The sequence below is a fragment of the Plectropomus leopardus genome, chromosome 24 (genome assembly GCF_026936395.1).
Source record: "Plectropomus leopardus strain MGB_pleo_1.0 chromosome 24, ASM2693639v1, whole genome shotgun sequence".
In the NCBI taxonomy this organism is placed as follows: Eukaryota; Metazoa; Chordata; class Actinopteri; order Perciformes; family Serranidae; genus Plectropomus; species Plectropomus leopardus.
The window spans coordinates 16,960,744-16,977,841 of NC_142199.1; the positions used below are offsets into that span (position 1 = coordinate 16,960,744).

General features: G+C 44.6%; 1 protein-coding gene across 1 annotated transcript; it reads right to left on the reverse strand.

Annotated features, from left to right (window-relative positions):
* Positions 1-746: 746 nt before the first annotated feature.
* LOC121962687 (insulin receptor substrate 2-like) lies at positions 747-15,267 on the reverse strand. Its single transcript, XM_042512939.2, has 3 exons — positions 12,375-15,267; positions 11,731-12,230; positions 747-3,735 (listed from the first exon to the last, which is right to left on the reverse strand). The coding sequence occupies exons 1-3, from the start codon at positions 15,047-15,049 to the stop codon at positions 3,731-3,733; spliced, it is 3,180 nt and encodes a 1,059-aa protein (XP_042368873.1). The 5' UTR covers positions 15,050-15,267; the 3' UTR covers positions 747-3,730.
* Between the last annotated feature and the right edge of the window lie 1,831 nt (positions 15,268-17,098).

Sequence of the window (17,098 nt, forward strand, 5' to 3'; positions counted from 1 at the left end):
TGAGCTTCCTGCCTCAGCCTCCATCTGAAATAAAAACACTTACAGGAGAGAAAGTGTCGCCAAGAGAGCTCAGCTCCTCACTTGCCACAGGACGGAGATACACGAGGATATCCTTCTCTCTTGATAAACAACTATTAGACTTTGTGCCAAATGCCTGATATTCCAGGGAGAAGGGGGAGAGAAGAGAGGCAGGATGGGATATGGAGTCTTCTGAAGTTGATAATTAGCAGTTTAGAGGAAGATAAACTCTAAAATCAGTGTCTTTTGGAAGAAAACTACTTAAAGTGACACTATTGTAACATTTGAAAAATGAAATCACATTCTTTCCACAAATATAAAAGTTGAATTCATATGCAACAACAGACAGTCCTGATTCAGTTACTGACTTTATGACTCATGTTAACATATGATATTATTTTTTAATTTTTATTGATTATTCATATTTTATTTATACATTACATACAATTCTGAATTACATTCAGCAAAGGTTAGTGTTGTTTTAAAGCATTTCTTACATATAAAATATTTTATATTTATTTTTACTGTACTGCCAGAAAAAAAGGAATTCCTTCAAGCAAAAAATATAATAATAATAATAATTAATATTATTAGTGTTAGTAGTAGTAGTGGTAGGTCGATTTAATATTATTATGTTGAGAATGTCTTAACATCACTACACAGTCATACTTCTTTTCATTTAGGCTGCATGAAATAATAGTTGTAGAAATAAAATACTGAAGACAAAGTTGTACCTCTTTAAATAAATTCATTTATTTCTGTAGGTTGCTATCCATAATCAATACAGACAAAAGCAATACTTGACTACCAGAATTTATAAATCATTATAATCATCTCTTGTGAGCATCACAATAAACAGTATATTGAATTATGTACAATGGAAGACGACGACACATTCAGACTGAGTCACTCTGAGATCAATCTGTAAAAGAAGAGTCCGTCCATGGACACAGAAAATGGGGAAAGCGCTTTGAGACATGTCAAGAACAAAGTTCCCAGCGACAAAAACAAAATACACTTGGCAGAGAGAGAAATGTACAAGGAGCAAAACAGCTTCTGCTCGCCACAAAAGAGAAAATAAATCATCGATGCAATGTTACATTTGGTTCCACGGTTGTAAACTAGATCGTATTCATGTCACTATTGCATATGCCATTAGGTAAAGTGTGTCAACAAGGCAAAGAGATTTCTATAATAAAATAGACAGAGCATTTTTTTTCATATAGTCACAGAGACCGTGTGGGAGAAAGCATACAATTCACTGTACAACCTCAAAGCAAAAAACCCGTCCCCTTTTTAAAAATCTGTAGCCAAAGTCTTTACATAGGAATATCATTGCAACATAGGTAAAATCTAAGTACTCTAGTTATGTTCAATAGATTTTTAGTTAAACTCTCTCTATGTACACAATATACACATTCAAGACTCTGAAGATAAATAGATACCACAATTTAGCGTGGTACAGCTCCAATGTTATTCAGCTCTGTCAAAACCATTTCCCACGTTATGTTTGTGTGGTGTTTCCACCAGCGATACATTCAGACATGGTTTTAAGTGTTACAATCTACTGTACACTAAAGGGGTTGTGAGCCAGTTGGAGTTGGCACAGTGGACAACGCAAAGACCACACAGTCGGGATAGCATGGAGGGCTTTCAGACAATGTTTACCATTGTTTTGCTTTGCTGTGTTTTATTTCCTGATCAAAACAAGACTATGTAACACTTTAAAGAAGGAAATAACACATTATTCCCCTAACAATAAAAGAAAGGCGAATTTATCAGCAGTAAAACACCTTTTCTACAGCCTTGGTATGACCACCAGTTTATGTTAGCTTGTGGTAGCTAATGTTAGCTAAAATTACAGAGTCAGTTTGCTTAGTTTTTTTAAATTCATATACATTTAGCATTATCCTGAAATTGCTACTGGTAGCCACAGTGACTGCTGTTCAGCAACATTTACCCTAGCCTCATTCTGAAAATAGGAAATGTAACTTTTAAATGATGAAATACTGATGGTAGCTAATGCCAGCTAACCACTAATGGTAGCTAATTTCAGCCAGTCGCTAATGGTAGCTCATTTTTAGCCAGTCAATAGTAAGTAATGTCAGCCAGTAGCTAATGGTTGCTAATGTCAGCCAGTAGCTAATGGTAGCTAATATCAGACTACAGTACATGGTGGCTAATGTTAGCAAACATTACATCCACACTTCTGCTGTTCAACAGAATTTAGCCAGACTGAATGATTTTCTCTACTTGTGCTATATATTTTAGCATTTAGCATTATCCCGTCACACAGTTGCCACTTTGTTAAATAGTTAAATAGTCTTGCTTTAACTTGTATCATTACATAATGCTCTTCTTCTGCCAGAGCTTTTTGTGCTGTCTGCCATATACATTTTCCAGACAGCTAGTTCTCCAGTGAGCACTCCATAATGGTGCCAGATGTGGCTTTTGGCCTCTTTTCTTGTATTTTTTTTTTAGTGTTGCACAGCTCTCCTTCCCTTACTGATTGTCCAGTATTGCTGACACTAGCGCCCCCCTTTCCCCCTTTACTTCAGCCCTCACTGTTTGACCAGAAACCGTCTCGACTGTGCCCCAACTTTGACTTTAAAAAAAAAAAAAAAATCGGCTCCACCCCTCCAATCGTCACCTCAACTATACAGTTGTACCGTCAAACGATATCACAGCAGGGCGGCCTGTGTCGCGCTCATCGGCAGGCCATAGGTTTGAAGGTAGGAGTGTGTGAGGTTTTCAGGCTCAAGTGACTGAGGAACTGTGGGAGGTACAGTGCATTCAGATGCCTGGTGTTGTGGGGTCTGAGCTGAGTTATAAAGACATGCATAACTCTTAAAGACATTTAGAAATATATTTCTATAAGTCCAGCGCTTTGATTGGACAAAAAAATAAACTAGGTTAGAATAAATAAGAAATTAGTAATTAAGAAAATACTTTAATATCAATACGATAAATCAGATCTCAAGCAGCCCCACGGTACTGTACATTTCTGAAATAACATTTTTAATAATAAGCTAGGCTATTTACTTTCCACGACAGAATAACAATATAGAGATGTAGGTCCAAACAGACATACCGTAATAGAATATTTATCTCTTATTTCATAGAAAACATAAGGACAATATAGACATTAAGGCATTGGGTCGGTCTTATCAGACATTCATCTTCCAAAAATAAATAACATATCTAATCTAAATATATTTATATACTCAGTGTACCTTGGTATCCTCACTCCCTGGGCCATTTCTATAGCAGGTTTCATTGTTCGCTGTCACACTGGTTGGTCGTACTTTGTCTCAGACACACACTCGCACTCACACAGGCAGTCCTGAAACTACCCTCAAGTAAATAAATAGCATCTGGGTACCTTTAATATTTTGTTATTATCGCTTCTGTGCTTGCGCCGAAATGTGGGTCACAGGAGAAATGGCCTCTGAAAGCGCAGGGGAACATGACGCGCACCAACACACAACACACACATCCACCCACGCACACACAAACACACCTGTCCTGCCTTCAGCAAATTCATGACATGCATAGATGGTGACCCGCTTGTTTGCTAAGTGTGTGTGAGTGTTGCTGGGGGTCCAGACAGTCTTTTAGGGCCACAGAGCCCAGTGGAAGGGCAAAGTTTTTTGTTTTTTTTTGTCGAGCAGCAGGTCGGTGAAGACGCCAAGTCAGACAATACAGGAGTCCTTCAGTCTGAAAGAGAACACAAGAGAGAAAAAGACGGAGTTAGTGGAAATATCTCTTATCATTTCAACACTTTTTGGCTAGTACACTTCTTAAATCATATATTCTCCAACAGTCGCATACTGTTAATTACTGTTTGATGAGCATTTGCAGCCATTTGCATCTAAAACTTCCCTGAATAATAAAGCAGCTAATGTAACAACCGTTCTTGCATATTAGAGGAAAGAGGAGTGAGCGGGGATATTTTAAGAGCCCCTTTCTGCCTGAGTAAACCCCAGTTTGTAGCCTGATTATTTCCCCACAAACAACGGCCGGTGCCAACAATGCAGAACTTTGAGCCAGCAGACATGAGAGGTCTGAGAGAATAGTCTTGTACTGTACAGCGTGAACTCATTCAGACTCAGATTAGGCTGCGTTTCTGTGCCACAATAACAAGGAGACACTGAGAAAAGCAGCTCGAACAACAAGAACAGTGAGTGCTAAAAACACAGGTTAACCCCCCCGAATCCTGGATCGATATCAGTTTTCTTGTGCTGCATTTGGAATGCCTTTCACAAGCTATTGACCCTTTAAAACCTGAGCAAAAAGGCAATAACCAACTGGGCAAGCAATTTCCTGGAAATAGCAGGAAATTAGTAAAAGAAAATAGGGGAAAAATAGGGGATGATTACTAGAAAATATATTTAAAAAAAGGGAAAAATGTCCCGCAAAACACAAAATATTATTACAACGTAAGCGTAAATCAACATGAACCGGCCCCCCCCTCCACCCTAACCCATCTCAATGCTCTCGTGTTGTGGTTGGATGGTGCGTTTCTTTCCTAACACACCAGCTGTTTTGCCCGGGAAGCGTTTGAAGGACGGCGAGCAGAGGGGAGGGGGTTGCTGTTAGTGTGAGGCTGGTCCGCAACTGTCGTTATTACATAATCTGAGAGTGATGGGGGTTGGGGGTCTCCTGTCGCGCTGCCGTGTTGCTATGGACACACGCTGAGGAGGAGAGGAGAAGCAGTGGCAGCGAGCAGTACAGTAGCTGAAACAGAGAGAATCATTTATCTTGCAGTGGTAATTATGAAGGTTTTGTGGCCGTTGTTGTCTGTGAGAGGAGGAGGGGGTGCAGGCAGAATAAAGGAGGGCTTAGCTGGAAGTCAGAGTGGTGGTCAGAGGGAGGGAGGGAGGGGCACTGGGTCAACTGGAAGCTTCCAGGAAGAGATGGAGTCCAGCGGTTAAGGGCTCACAGCTGAGCAAAGGGCTGCAAATGTGGGTGTGGGGGACGAAGCTTTGAGGAGGACAATGTCCTCGCTGCAGCCATGTGTCATGAAACCACAGGAGGATTACACGGCTGTCGTTGGGCTGGGGAACTTCTATCTGTGTGAGGCTGATGAAACTCGGATAGCCACAAAAATGCACAGCGGCTGAGCTGAAAGGCTGTTTTTTTGTTAGTTTCATGAAAAGCTGCCATTTTTGGAGCCGTCACTCGATGTACATATAAAGAAACAGCCTTGAAAAACACTGTTTTAGTATCTAAATTATATTTTTTCAAAAATGTTAAATAGAGATGGATGGAGGGTAGTTCAAGACACTAGAGGTGCATTAAATCAGTGGTTCCAAACTGGTGGATCGCAGTCCAAAAGTAGGTCACGTGCACATTCTGAATGGACTGCAAGTGCAGGTTTGTTTTCGAGAACAGCAACTACCTCATTGCCCTGTTCTTGGTATTATGTGGCCTGCTTTTATTTATTTATTTATTTTTTGCTTTTATCTTTTAAAAAGTACAAATCATTTTTTACAGTTTCTGGCTATGATGAATGTTATCAAGGTGGTCTAGGCTAAGCCCCATTTGTCCTCAAATCTTGCCCCTTGTTTTAACTCATTGCACTTTATCATTGCAATTTGTTTAATTTCAATCTGTTTAAAGCCTGTGAATTTTGTTACATGTTGTCAATAAAAACTGTACAAGTGGTAAATATGCAGATCTTGAACTAAAGATCTAAATCCTATGCAAAGTCAGTCCTAGTTATAAACACTAAGTGGATCATTTTACTATAATTTTATTGCCAATTTCCACACAGATTTTAGTCAAATTTATGCTCAATTATGATGAGCTGAAATCTGGACAGGCCAAAACAAACAAATGCCCACACCTTGCATTAGCCAGCTGCTGACCGCGGAGTAGCCGCTGGCTCTCGCTGATCTGCCCCTGGCCGTCTAATCTCGCCTGCAGAGGCTGTAATCTCATCTGGAGCCGTGGCTGGCTAAATGTGGGGAACGCTGGCCACGCAGTTATCTAGCAGCTAGCGCTTCTGTCTGGAACATCCCGGCCTACTTTAGCCCCCCTCCTCCCCGTGCCATAACACACACACACACACACACACACACACACACACATACACACACTGCCTGGAAACTCTGACACAAGAGCCTGCGGTGTTACGTGTTTGTTCTCTATATATCAAGTAACATGGCATTTTGAAACTTAGCTTTTTGCAACTGCTTTGTTGTGTTTGCGAGATCTCAGCTTCAATTCAGGTCTGACGGAGATGTAAATCAACTATTCGTGTGTGTGTGTGTGTTGGAGGCAGTGTGCACGGATGCAGCAACAATAGACTGAACAATCAGGCTGATGGCTGCAATCAGGTGTCACCTTTAGGTATAATACTGCAAATGCCAGAACAAAATGTGACATGGAGAAAAGAAGTGGAGCCACACGGGCGCCACAAAGTAATGATGCTGGCCACAATTCCAGCAGTGGAAAAAGTGGTATCAATGCAGCCCTTATTCAAATGTATGGCTCAATGTGTGTGTGGGCAACATGCATCTGCAGATTTGGTTTATAATATGTCATAAAGCACTGAAAAAAAACAAAGCTCAAGATTATGTCATCAAAATCACCTGACAGCTGCGTCTATTGAGCATGCTCAGAGCAAGTTAGGGATGCATGGCTGTGCAGCCAGACCCCTTTCGCTCAATGCACCCTCTCACATCACAACACAGGAAATGTAACATAGATATACGTAACACGCTCTCATTTCGATCTGCCCACCACATCATCCCCCCGCGATGACATCACTCGCAATACTACCAACTGAATGACGTTAAGGGGAAGTGGGATTTGAGTAGATGGACACGAATGCTTCTAATCTGCCCGATGAATTACACACACACGATGCTGATGGTCACGCTCTGTGCAGCCTGTGGGTGCGGCAGATGGTGGGCTGTCATTAGTGGAGGGATAGTGAGTAGGTAGTGATGTGTGTGTGCATGAGAAAAAGACATATAGTGGTCCGTGCTAGTGTGGACATGGGAAGAGAAATCAGTGTAATGAGAGTGTTTGCGTGTGTGTGAAGAAGGGGCAGTGGCAGGTGGTTAACCCCCCTAACTACACACACACACACACACGCACACTTGCCCTACAGAGAGTGGCCATCTGCTACAAGCACTCAGGAGGATCTTGGAGTGTCACAGCAGGACTCTTCTAGTTTTGGAGCCCCCTTTTCATTTTTTCACCCTCCTTCTATCCCACATTGACTAATAACTGTAGTAAGAATCATCAGTGGTGAAAGAGGTAAAAGTACTAATACCACCGTGTGAAAATACTCAGTTACAAGTAAAAGTCCTGCATTGAAGATGGTACATAAGTAAAAGTAAGTTTAATCAGGAAAATGTACTTAAAATATTAAAAGTAAAAGCACCCAATATAGGAAAAAAAAACCTCAAAATTATTTAAAAATTAATTTGTTTTAAATAAAAATTTGTTTTAAATAAAAATTATTTAAAACAGATGGAAATAAAACCAAAAAAAGTCAAAATAATTAAAAAGAAAAAAAAAAAAAAACTTCAAATTTAAAAAAAAAAAAAAAAAAAAGGGAAAAAACCTCCAATATTCAAATTATTTATACTATTTAAAAAACTCAAAATTATTAAAAAATAGAAAAAGACTAAAATGTTCATCAGTATAGTTGGCAATTAATTTTCTGCAAACTGACTAATTGATTCATGAATTAATTGTTGCAGCTGTACTTGCATTAACTGTTTGGTAATTCAATTTATAGCAAAGCATCATATTATATAAACTCTACTTATGTTTTTCATGCAAAAACCTTAATCTGTAAAGTAACTAAAGTTGTCAGGTATAAAGTAGCATGACAAGAAAATACTCAAGTAAAGTACCTCAAATTCATATTTAAGTACAGTACTTGAGTAAATGTACTCAGTTACATTCCACCACTGAGAGTAATCTCTGTGCAAATCAAGCTTCTTGAGTGGTCACAGAGGAAGCCGGTCGTCGCCGTCAGATAAAGGTATTAGTCAGACGGGGAGGTGGAAAGAGAGACGGCTGACTTGGCTAATCTGGGTCTGGTACAGAACATCCACCTGGCTGAGCTGCGGCTAGCCAGCACCGCGGGAGGAGACAGGTAACTGAGGTTAGTAACTGAGGTTAGGGCAGAGGTAAACACCACCTTCCAGTCACATGGTCTGGCCCGCTGACAAAAGAAGAGGTAAACAAACACCTGACCCTTATGCCAGGCATTAGGACATCTAAGCTGGCACTAGATGAAGCAACGAAAAAAAAAGAAAACAGATCCAGTTGTCAGAAGCTTATGACTTCAGGGGTTTGTTGAGCGCAGTCACATTTCTCACTGTGGGGGCGGTCACGTGGGACTGGGGGGCTAAATTCCAGTTAGGGCTGATCGTTTTCACTTTCATCCTGACGAAAAAAAAATTCCTCCAGAAAGGAGGCACATGAAGACAAGTTTTCACTCCAGCAAAACTACATTTAAGTGAGACGGTTAACTGATCAGCTGAGCAGTGGCACCTACAAAGGGGGCCAGGGGGTGCCATGGCCCCCCTGATATAATTGGAGGCCAATATCACTATATTTAAGAGGCTGTGGCATGCAAACCTTTTAAGCTAAAGCAAAGGCTGTGGTATCATGTTAAACTAGTCAACCTAAGGCATCCACTGGTAGCAAACATGTCACAATAACTTGTCTGGAAGGAAGATAAAAAAAGCTACAAATCTAGGCTAAATTTTGTTGACCAAACAACTGGCAATGCCATTTTCAAAGTGGTCCGTTGTACTCTCGCAGCAAGACATCTGAATGAAGATGAGTCCTGTTGTAGAGTCTCTCCGAAACTTGAAAAGGCTTGCTCCAAGTAAATGTTTTGTTCCTTACAATCAATGTACTCCTTCAAATTAAAGCTGAAGATGACGTCCTCAAAGGTCTTGTTTTGTCCACAACCCAAAGAGATTCATTTTACTGTCTTAGGGGAGGACAGAAAGCTGGAATCAGAGAATTTTAACTTACTTTTAACCAACTTACTTAAACTAACTTTTAACTCAAATTAGTTGGCGATTAATTAAATAGTTGGAAAGTAATCGATTAATCGTCACAGCCATAGTAAAGGCAGATGATAGAGGAATATCCCAAGTTCAGAAAATGACATTTTACAGTAATGCAGCCTTAAAAAAAGGAAACGACAACAGTTATATGATATTCAAAATTGAAGACAGTATCTACAATCACGATATCAATATGTTATTGATGTATTACTGTCTACAGCAGAAGCAATTTCCTGAAATTCAGCTGTGGCATTTTGTTTTGGTGTGCCGCCACAGGATCTTCAGGGGCCCCTTCTGGTCACCCCTTTGAAAAATTTCTGCGGGGGGCCACTGCAGCCGAGGTGTTTGGCTAGATTCAAAACCCTGCAGGCTTTTGGATCAGAATGGCACATGGTCCGGGGCCCCAGCGTGACGTCGCGATACACACAAAACCAAAGCCCTTCTCCAGTGGGGCCCCGCACCAAAAACCCCCAGCGGCACACTTTGACCTCCTTCACCCCGCTTCGCCACACAACAGCAGGACTGAGCGTTCTGTAAACAAGCTATCGGGTCTGCCATCCCGCGCTCCCAGAATGCACCTTGCTCCAAAAGGAGTGAGCCTCACCAATGAGTTTATTTGTTGCTTTAAAAAGCCCCAAGTCCCTCCCCTCCCCTTTCTACTGAGCATACAAGGCTGCGCTCCATCTCCCCCTCTCTGCTTGTCTTACTTCTGCTAAGTGAACAGCCTAATGAGGCAGAAGGGCAGTGGAGTGCACGTGCCATCCTGCTCCATTATGCACACATTCGTTTGCTCGCCCACAAACAGCCAGGCTCTGGAAAACAAAACAGGCCACTCTCCCCCCTCTCTGTCTTTCTCGCTCCCTTTCTCTCTGCACATCTCTGCCAAGTGTTCACGGATGCAGGCTACACCACTGGAAAAAAAAAAAAAAAAAGATCCCTGAGAGAGAAAAACAGCTCATACTGCTCTGCATGCGTACGTGCTACAGTCCACATGTATGTGCACGACTGTTTTCCCCTCCCTCTCCTCCTGCTCAATAACATCCAAGCTTTATTAGCGCCATAAAAATATTTGTACTCCATCGAAACATGAGTATGGGACACGTGCAAGCAGATGAAAACAAACATGCGAGCGCATGTTGTTAAGAGCGCTGTGAATGAAAATTGTGGAAGCTTCATTAACTAAAAAACAAACATTTGACTTCAGTCATGTGTGCCACTGTCAATTTGACAATGTCCAGGATGACGCATTTAAGAATGCCTCGAGGAAAATAACCGATTTTCCATACTGTGGGGGCTGCTTGTGTTTGTTTGGTACTCTTTATTTTTTTGGCACTGACTGCAAATAACAACTTTCTTTCTGTAGTGTTTACCTGAAACATAATATAGCTCCTCTCTGCACACACAGGGGCCGTGTGGTGAAATAAAAGCCACTTTCTATTCAAATGGCCCGCAGCCGGGAAACAAAAACAGGCCCCTCTCACAGCAACTTTTCAAACCCGCTCGGCCAGGAATGTGGACCGTGACATCCAGTTACCTGATGGCCGCATAGCAACTCGCCCACTTTTGTTGTTTTCCCTCACTGTGCCTGCAAGGACACAAACACATATCCACTTGTTCCGGGGGCCTCACATGTCAAGGGTGCAACCCCCCTCCTCCTGCCGCTCCAACCCCTTTCTTCGCGCTCGCAAACACATGTGAGCTCACTGTGTCCTGTAAACGGCGTGGGGACAGGGGGTCAAACTTGGCTTTAATGTCAACACTGGGTTTGTTTACACCGTCTGCTATCCCACGCCAAAAAGCTTTATTTGGTCCAGTGGGATATTCTGGGACGCTGTATTGATCATGAAGGTGGTGGGAATAAAAAGTCTATAGAGGTCACATTGATGTGCAACACATCCGAAAGCCTACCCAACTGAAAAACAACAGGCGGAAGTGCCTGCGGCTCTCTGTGACATTAGGAGGCCTGAGCAACACTTGTGTCTAATGTTTCGTAATGAATCTTAAGTCTCTTGTTTTGCACTTTCATTCATAATCAGCGTTGGTGGAATCCCAAAATCTGCTTGTGTATTTTTAGTATGTGCAGCCCACGACAGCAGCAGGGAGGCAGCGTCCTGCTCAGTCGTGGTGCTTGTTTACTTCAGAGCTCTCAGCCTGGTCACGTTTCATAGCAGCCCTGTGCTGCCTTCACATGCTGTGGGAAATATTGGCAATACCAAATATGTATAATTGAAAAAAGGCAAAAATGTGATGCATTGCAGCTAAAATCAGAGTGCGCTCTTCTTTAGTTTGACACCTAATGGCACAATGTTATTTGATTGCAAAAGGTGCCACAAAAATGCTACAGAAGTTGAAATTGCTCAGAAGTAGGAGCTTTGGAGGAGCACCTGAAGGCCGCATCAGCACCACCTACGTGTACTTTGAAATCCACACTTTGAATTCAAATCTGCAGGAAACAAAAGTTTATCTTCATCCCTGTTTTTCTTCTCTTCCATTTGCCTGCCAACTGTACAGTCTTTTCCTACAGTGAAGCCAAAACAAGAGCTGCCGTTCACATTCCTCGGACATTTTCTTCCCCATTTCTAAACAGTAACACCTTTAGGCGCTTTAAGCTGAAAGTTGAGATAAAATATTTACCAGAACACATCTGACAGCGAACCTCACTCACCTTTGGCAGTGGTTGCAGCCTCCTTGAATCCCAAACAGACATATGGTGAGCTGTGTAATCCATTGATACCCCCTTTGCAGCTGCTGGTGGGTTTGAAGCCAGCCAGGTCCTCGCATTTCTCCATGTCCCTTTTGTCCAGCAGGTTCAAGGCAATGTAGTTCAGACCGTTGGGGTAGGCGGTCGAGCTCTGCCGGTTCACGGGGCTGCCGCTGTACTCCTCGTCTGAGCCCTCGCTGCTCCGGGATGAGATGTTCTCCACCGAGCTGTGCCTCTTTACAGCGTCCCCCCGGGCGAAGGAGGGGAAGACCGGCGTCACAGTGGCAGTGGAGGAGAAGGTCTCAGAGCTGTGGCGCCGACGTCCCTGCGGATTGGCGCGGATCACCTTGGCGGAGCAGTCGGGGTCAAGTGTGGAGGATGTGGCTCCAAGCAGGAAGACCCCAATGGTTTCTGGGACTCCCTGGTCCTCCAAAGAGAGTCTCCTCTCCCTGCTGCTCTGGCTGCTGCAAATTCAAAATATGACTCATTAGTCAGCTTTTTCTTTTATTTTTTGCACAATTCTGCTTCTTTTTTGTTCACTTTGCTTTTACCTTCAATCATACAGTCAGACTCTTCAAATAAAATATAACGAATGATAAAAATTATACCTTGCAGTGTTTTGAGGAACAAGCTGTGGGGGCGAGCTGGTCATCCCAAACGTCATCTCAGTGTAGTCATTTTTCACCTCATCACCGAGGCCCTGAGACCCTTTCTCACCGTCCAGATGGTACACTCTGTCCTCCTCTGAGCACATGGATAACTCTGGGAGTGTGTCCAAGCGCTCAGCGGGAGTGTCAGCCTCCTTTGGCGAGTGCGAGCCCAGCTCTAAGTTCATGTAGTCTGTCAGAGAGGACCTCCCAGGGCCCCCGCTGCTGGAGCCCAGTGATGAGGACCGGCTCTCTGTGGATACAGTGGAGGGTGGGGAGAATCTGGTGCCGCTGAAGTCAATGTTGATGTATTCCCCGGGGCTTCTGGGTTCTCCGGGGAGGGGGTGCTCATTCATGCTGGGCAGGGTCCTCAGGGTGTCCAGGGAGAGCCTGTTTGGTCGGCCGAGCCTCCCTCTGTAGGGGAGGGTCTCCGCCCGGTTGTGTCTGACTGGAGATGGGACGGAGGGGCTCAGCGGTGAGGTCTGAGCCGCACTGGGCTGCATCACAGAGTAATAGTCCGACTCCCCCGCCCTCTGCCTCAAACTCTGAGGGCTCATCAACACGTACTGGCTGCTCTCCTCAGTCTTGGAGGCTTGAAGTTTCGCAGGCAGCGTGAGGGAGCCGGCCTGGTACGCTGACCTCACTGGTGGAGCTTCACCAGCCAGCAGGCCCATGTAGTAGTCAGGGGGGGTCTGGAGTGGAGGTGGGTTTCCAGGTGACATGTTCATGTATTCGCCATTCCTGTCCGGGCTTTCCATGGAGGATTTGGAGCCGCACCACATCCTCATGTAGCCGTTGTCCTCCAGAGAGCTGCTGCAGGGGGAGTTGGTCTTGTATCCGCCGCTGGCAGCCGCCTGAGGATGCACCCTGGGGTTCACAATCTGCTTCGGCGCCGAGACGCACATGGGGCTCATGGGCACGTAGTTGTCTACCTTGCCAGACTGGGCAGCTACACCTGGCGTCATTGGCATGTAGCCATCATCGGCGAGGTTGCTGCTGGAGCTCCTGGATGAACCGATTTCGATGTCGCCGTAATCCTCGGGGTAGCTCACTTTGGGGGAGGCGGAGTGGGAGTTGTGTCCATGTGCCATCCTCATGAGTGTGTACTCATCCAGGGAGGCTGAGGACAGCGGCGCCACTACTCTCTGTTGACGCGGTGTGGTTAGGGAGTGCGTCCGCTTCCTGTAAGCCTTGTCATACGCAAGCCCCTCGCCACCAGACCTGCTCCCATTCGCCCCCTCCATTATCATGTAGCCACAAGGGTCGCTGATGTCACGGGATGGAGGCGTGCTGGACAGAGAGTCAGGGGTGTCGCTGCGGGTCAGGGGGAGGTATCTGAGCTCCCCTGGGCTGGAGCTGTAATCGTCACACAGCATGAAGCCAGTGTCACTGAGGGAGCCAGAGATGGAGGCGCTGCAGCTGAAAGGCCGCCTGGCTTTGTCAGGAGTGCAGACACCAGCCCCCCCTCTGGGGGACATGCTGATGGGGCTGGAGGTGCCAGGTGGGGAGTTGGATACGGGCATGGAGCGGCTGTGATGCAGGTTGGAGGCGGACTCCAGCATCCTGCAGGTGCGCCCGCTGCTGAGTGTGTGAGACCTGATGAGGTGGTTCGCAGAGTTTGGGCTGGTGGGACTCCCACTCACAGATATGGACATGGACACAGGGCGGGTCACGCTTCCGTCCCCCTCGCTCGCTGTTCTTATCCGACAGGACGTGAACTTCCTCCCTGGGGATGTTGCTGCCATGCTATCAGTCCTGGATCTCCTCACCAGGCCGGTCTGACTGGGGGGGAGGTTGTTGAGGTTGCGTCGTGTGGGCACAGAGATGGGGTTAGTGCTGGCTGACTGGCTCTTGCTCCTCGGCCTGAACTCTGACAGCTCCTTCATGGCCTTCATGGCCTCGAGGATGGTCTCGTGGATGTTCTGCGCCACCACAGAGTCCTCCACCTGCATCCAGAACTCCCCAGGCCCGGTGACCGCTGAGCGACCCACCTCTATAAAAAAGAAGCTGTCTGAGTGTCCACACCTCCTGATGTTCATGAGCTGTAAGCTGACAGCAGCTGTTTCTGAGTTCAGTTTGACAAAGCTGATGGTGCGGCTGGACAAACACAGTCTGTACACTCCAGTGAGGTTCTTGATCTGACCCAAGCCTTTGGATTTCAAGTTGACCTGCCATACCTCCTTATAGGCAGCTATTGCAGGAGATATGAGTCCGTAGCTGGCTTCCTCAAAGCCCACTAAAGAGGAGGTGGAAGCTGGGCTGTCGTACACTTTCCCCTCGGCTATTAGATCAGTCAAAACCGTGTACCAGCTCTCCTGCTCCTGCTCGTTGTCCGCAGCCACAGCGAAGTACTCGTCCTTGGTGTAGAGGGCGATGAGGTGCTTGTGTTTGGCGTCTGCGCGTTTGTTTACGCACAGACAGGAGTCCAAAGTTATGACCCTTTTCGCCGCGGACTTGTTCCTCCATTTCTTCTCGCTTTCATAATACTCCAGCCGGGCAGGGCAGCGCTCGATGGGCTCCCGGAGCACGAAGAAGCGCCTGTGTCCGTGTTTCTGCTTCCTCAGGTATCCGCACTTCTTCACACCGTTCGTCCCATTGGATAACAGGTGTCCCCCCGTCGCCGGAGGACTTGCCATTTCTCTCCGCTTCTCCTTTCAAGTTCCAGATAACCTTTTCTTATCAAATAGGACCAAAAAAAAAACTTTAACCCGTTTTATTTTTTTTAATCCATCGCAGACACCGATATGCGTGTCCGCGCGCCGTCACGGCAAAAGCAACAGTGCAGTCGCAGCAGACCAGAGACCGATCTGATCCTGGAGAAAAACAACATGTGACGCTGCTGCTCTAAAAACAGAATAAAACACAGAGTCATAGGGGGGCGGCGCGTGCTGCAGGGGCCGTGCCTGTCCATCACACGGATCTGACGCCGCTGATTGGCTCTTTAAATAATTCAAGGCAGACAAGCCCCGCCCTCTGCTGTTCCAACAGCTCTCTCGTGTAGAAACCACGGTACAAACAGAAAATATGAGCAGAAAAACAGTCCATGCCTACTGTGAAATGAAAGTGTAAGCATGAAAAACACACTATGCATATTATAAAGGTGTTTTTTTCTTAAGACAAGAGTGTCATTTCCATTAAAATTCATTCTTCTTCTTCTTATTTTCATTCTAAAGTGTGATAGATATTTGAATTCCTCTATTTATATCAATTTGGATTTGAAATGTGCAAAATAGTGCTGTATTGTAACCATTCATTTATCGGGCTATAACATTGTAAACAACCCTGACGTCCCACATGTTATATAAGGAGTGTTGTGGCCTATATTTAAACGTGGGTATTCCTCTCCAACTGGAAGCTTCTAATTCCTATTTCAACGCCTCAACACGTAACTCTCTCATCTTAAACCCTACTTTGTATACATTTGGTAATTATTATTGCAGTTATCATCTGTTGAAAAGGTAGATCTTGCTTTAAAAGCAGTCAAAGGACAGGAAGTGAAGCTTGTTTTGTTTGTGATTTGATTTATGCTTGTGTTGCACTTTGCTCACAAAATGTTTTTGTTGAATGAAAAACAGCCATCTCACAGAGATGACTAAAGCAAATGCGCCAGAGGCTTCAGTGCAAAAACAAGACGCAGAGATGCTGCCATCCCCTGGCTGCTCAGGTTTGCTCCCTGCACACAACTCTTCCCACACATGATTTTAGAAGAAAACAAAACTTTTCTGCACAGCAGATCACAACAGGAGTGACTGCGTTAGGCTGTGAATGTCCTATCAGACACAGCCTCAGGGGCCCAAAGTGTCATGGGACCCCCTGGCCTTTGCTTGCAAAATGTCACCCAAATTAACACATAACATACAGGGAGAGACTCAAAATGACCACAAAGGTGTGCAAAGGAACTGCAAAATGACACAAAATAAGTACAAAACAGGTAAAACAACTATAGAGAGACAAATAACAACCACAAAGATACATAATATGACTAAAAGTGACCCAGAACAACCATAAAAGAACACAAAATTACCCCATGAGACTCAAAAGTACCTAAATAAGACACAAAATCATCTCAAACAGACCCAAATGATTACAATAAAGACACAAAACTACCACCAGGAGACACAAAATTACCTAAATAAGACACCAAATCATCTCAAAAATACCCAAAAGATCACAAAAAGACTTAAAACAACCACAAGAAGAAACAAAATGACTGTAAAAAAAAAAAATTAAAATATGTACAAAAGCAGGCAAAACAACCAACAAAAATCACAAAAAGATGCATAATGACTGCAATGAGATGGTAAACCAGCACAAATTCTGTGTAACTTGTTGCTACATAGGAGGTGGTGGGGCCCTTTGCATGTCTGTGCCCAGGGGCCGTTTGTCTCATAATCTGCCCGTGGTGAGATGATAGGAGGAACCTGGCAGACATCTGTTTCATCAGATCATCCCGGTAATTATGTCAGTAATTCTCCCTGTGATCTTCATGATCATGTCTGTGTGTGTTGCAGACCCCCTACCCGAACACACACTTGGATTGCTTTTCATAATCCCAACAAGCAGATTACACCTCTGTCAGTGAGGTGTCAGTGAGAATTAGATGATGGGAGGGTATTTTGCTTTGACTCCATCTTAGTGAGCATATCTGCCCCTAAACAAACACATAGATACTCCAGATTAAGGCT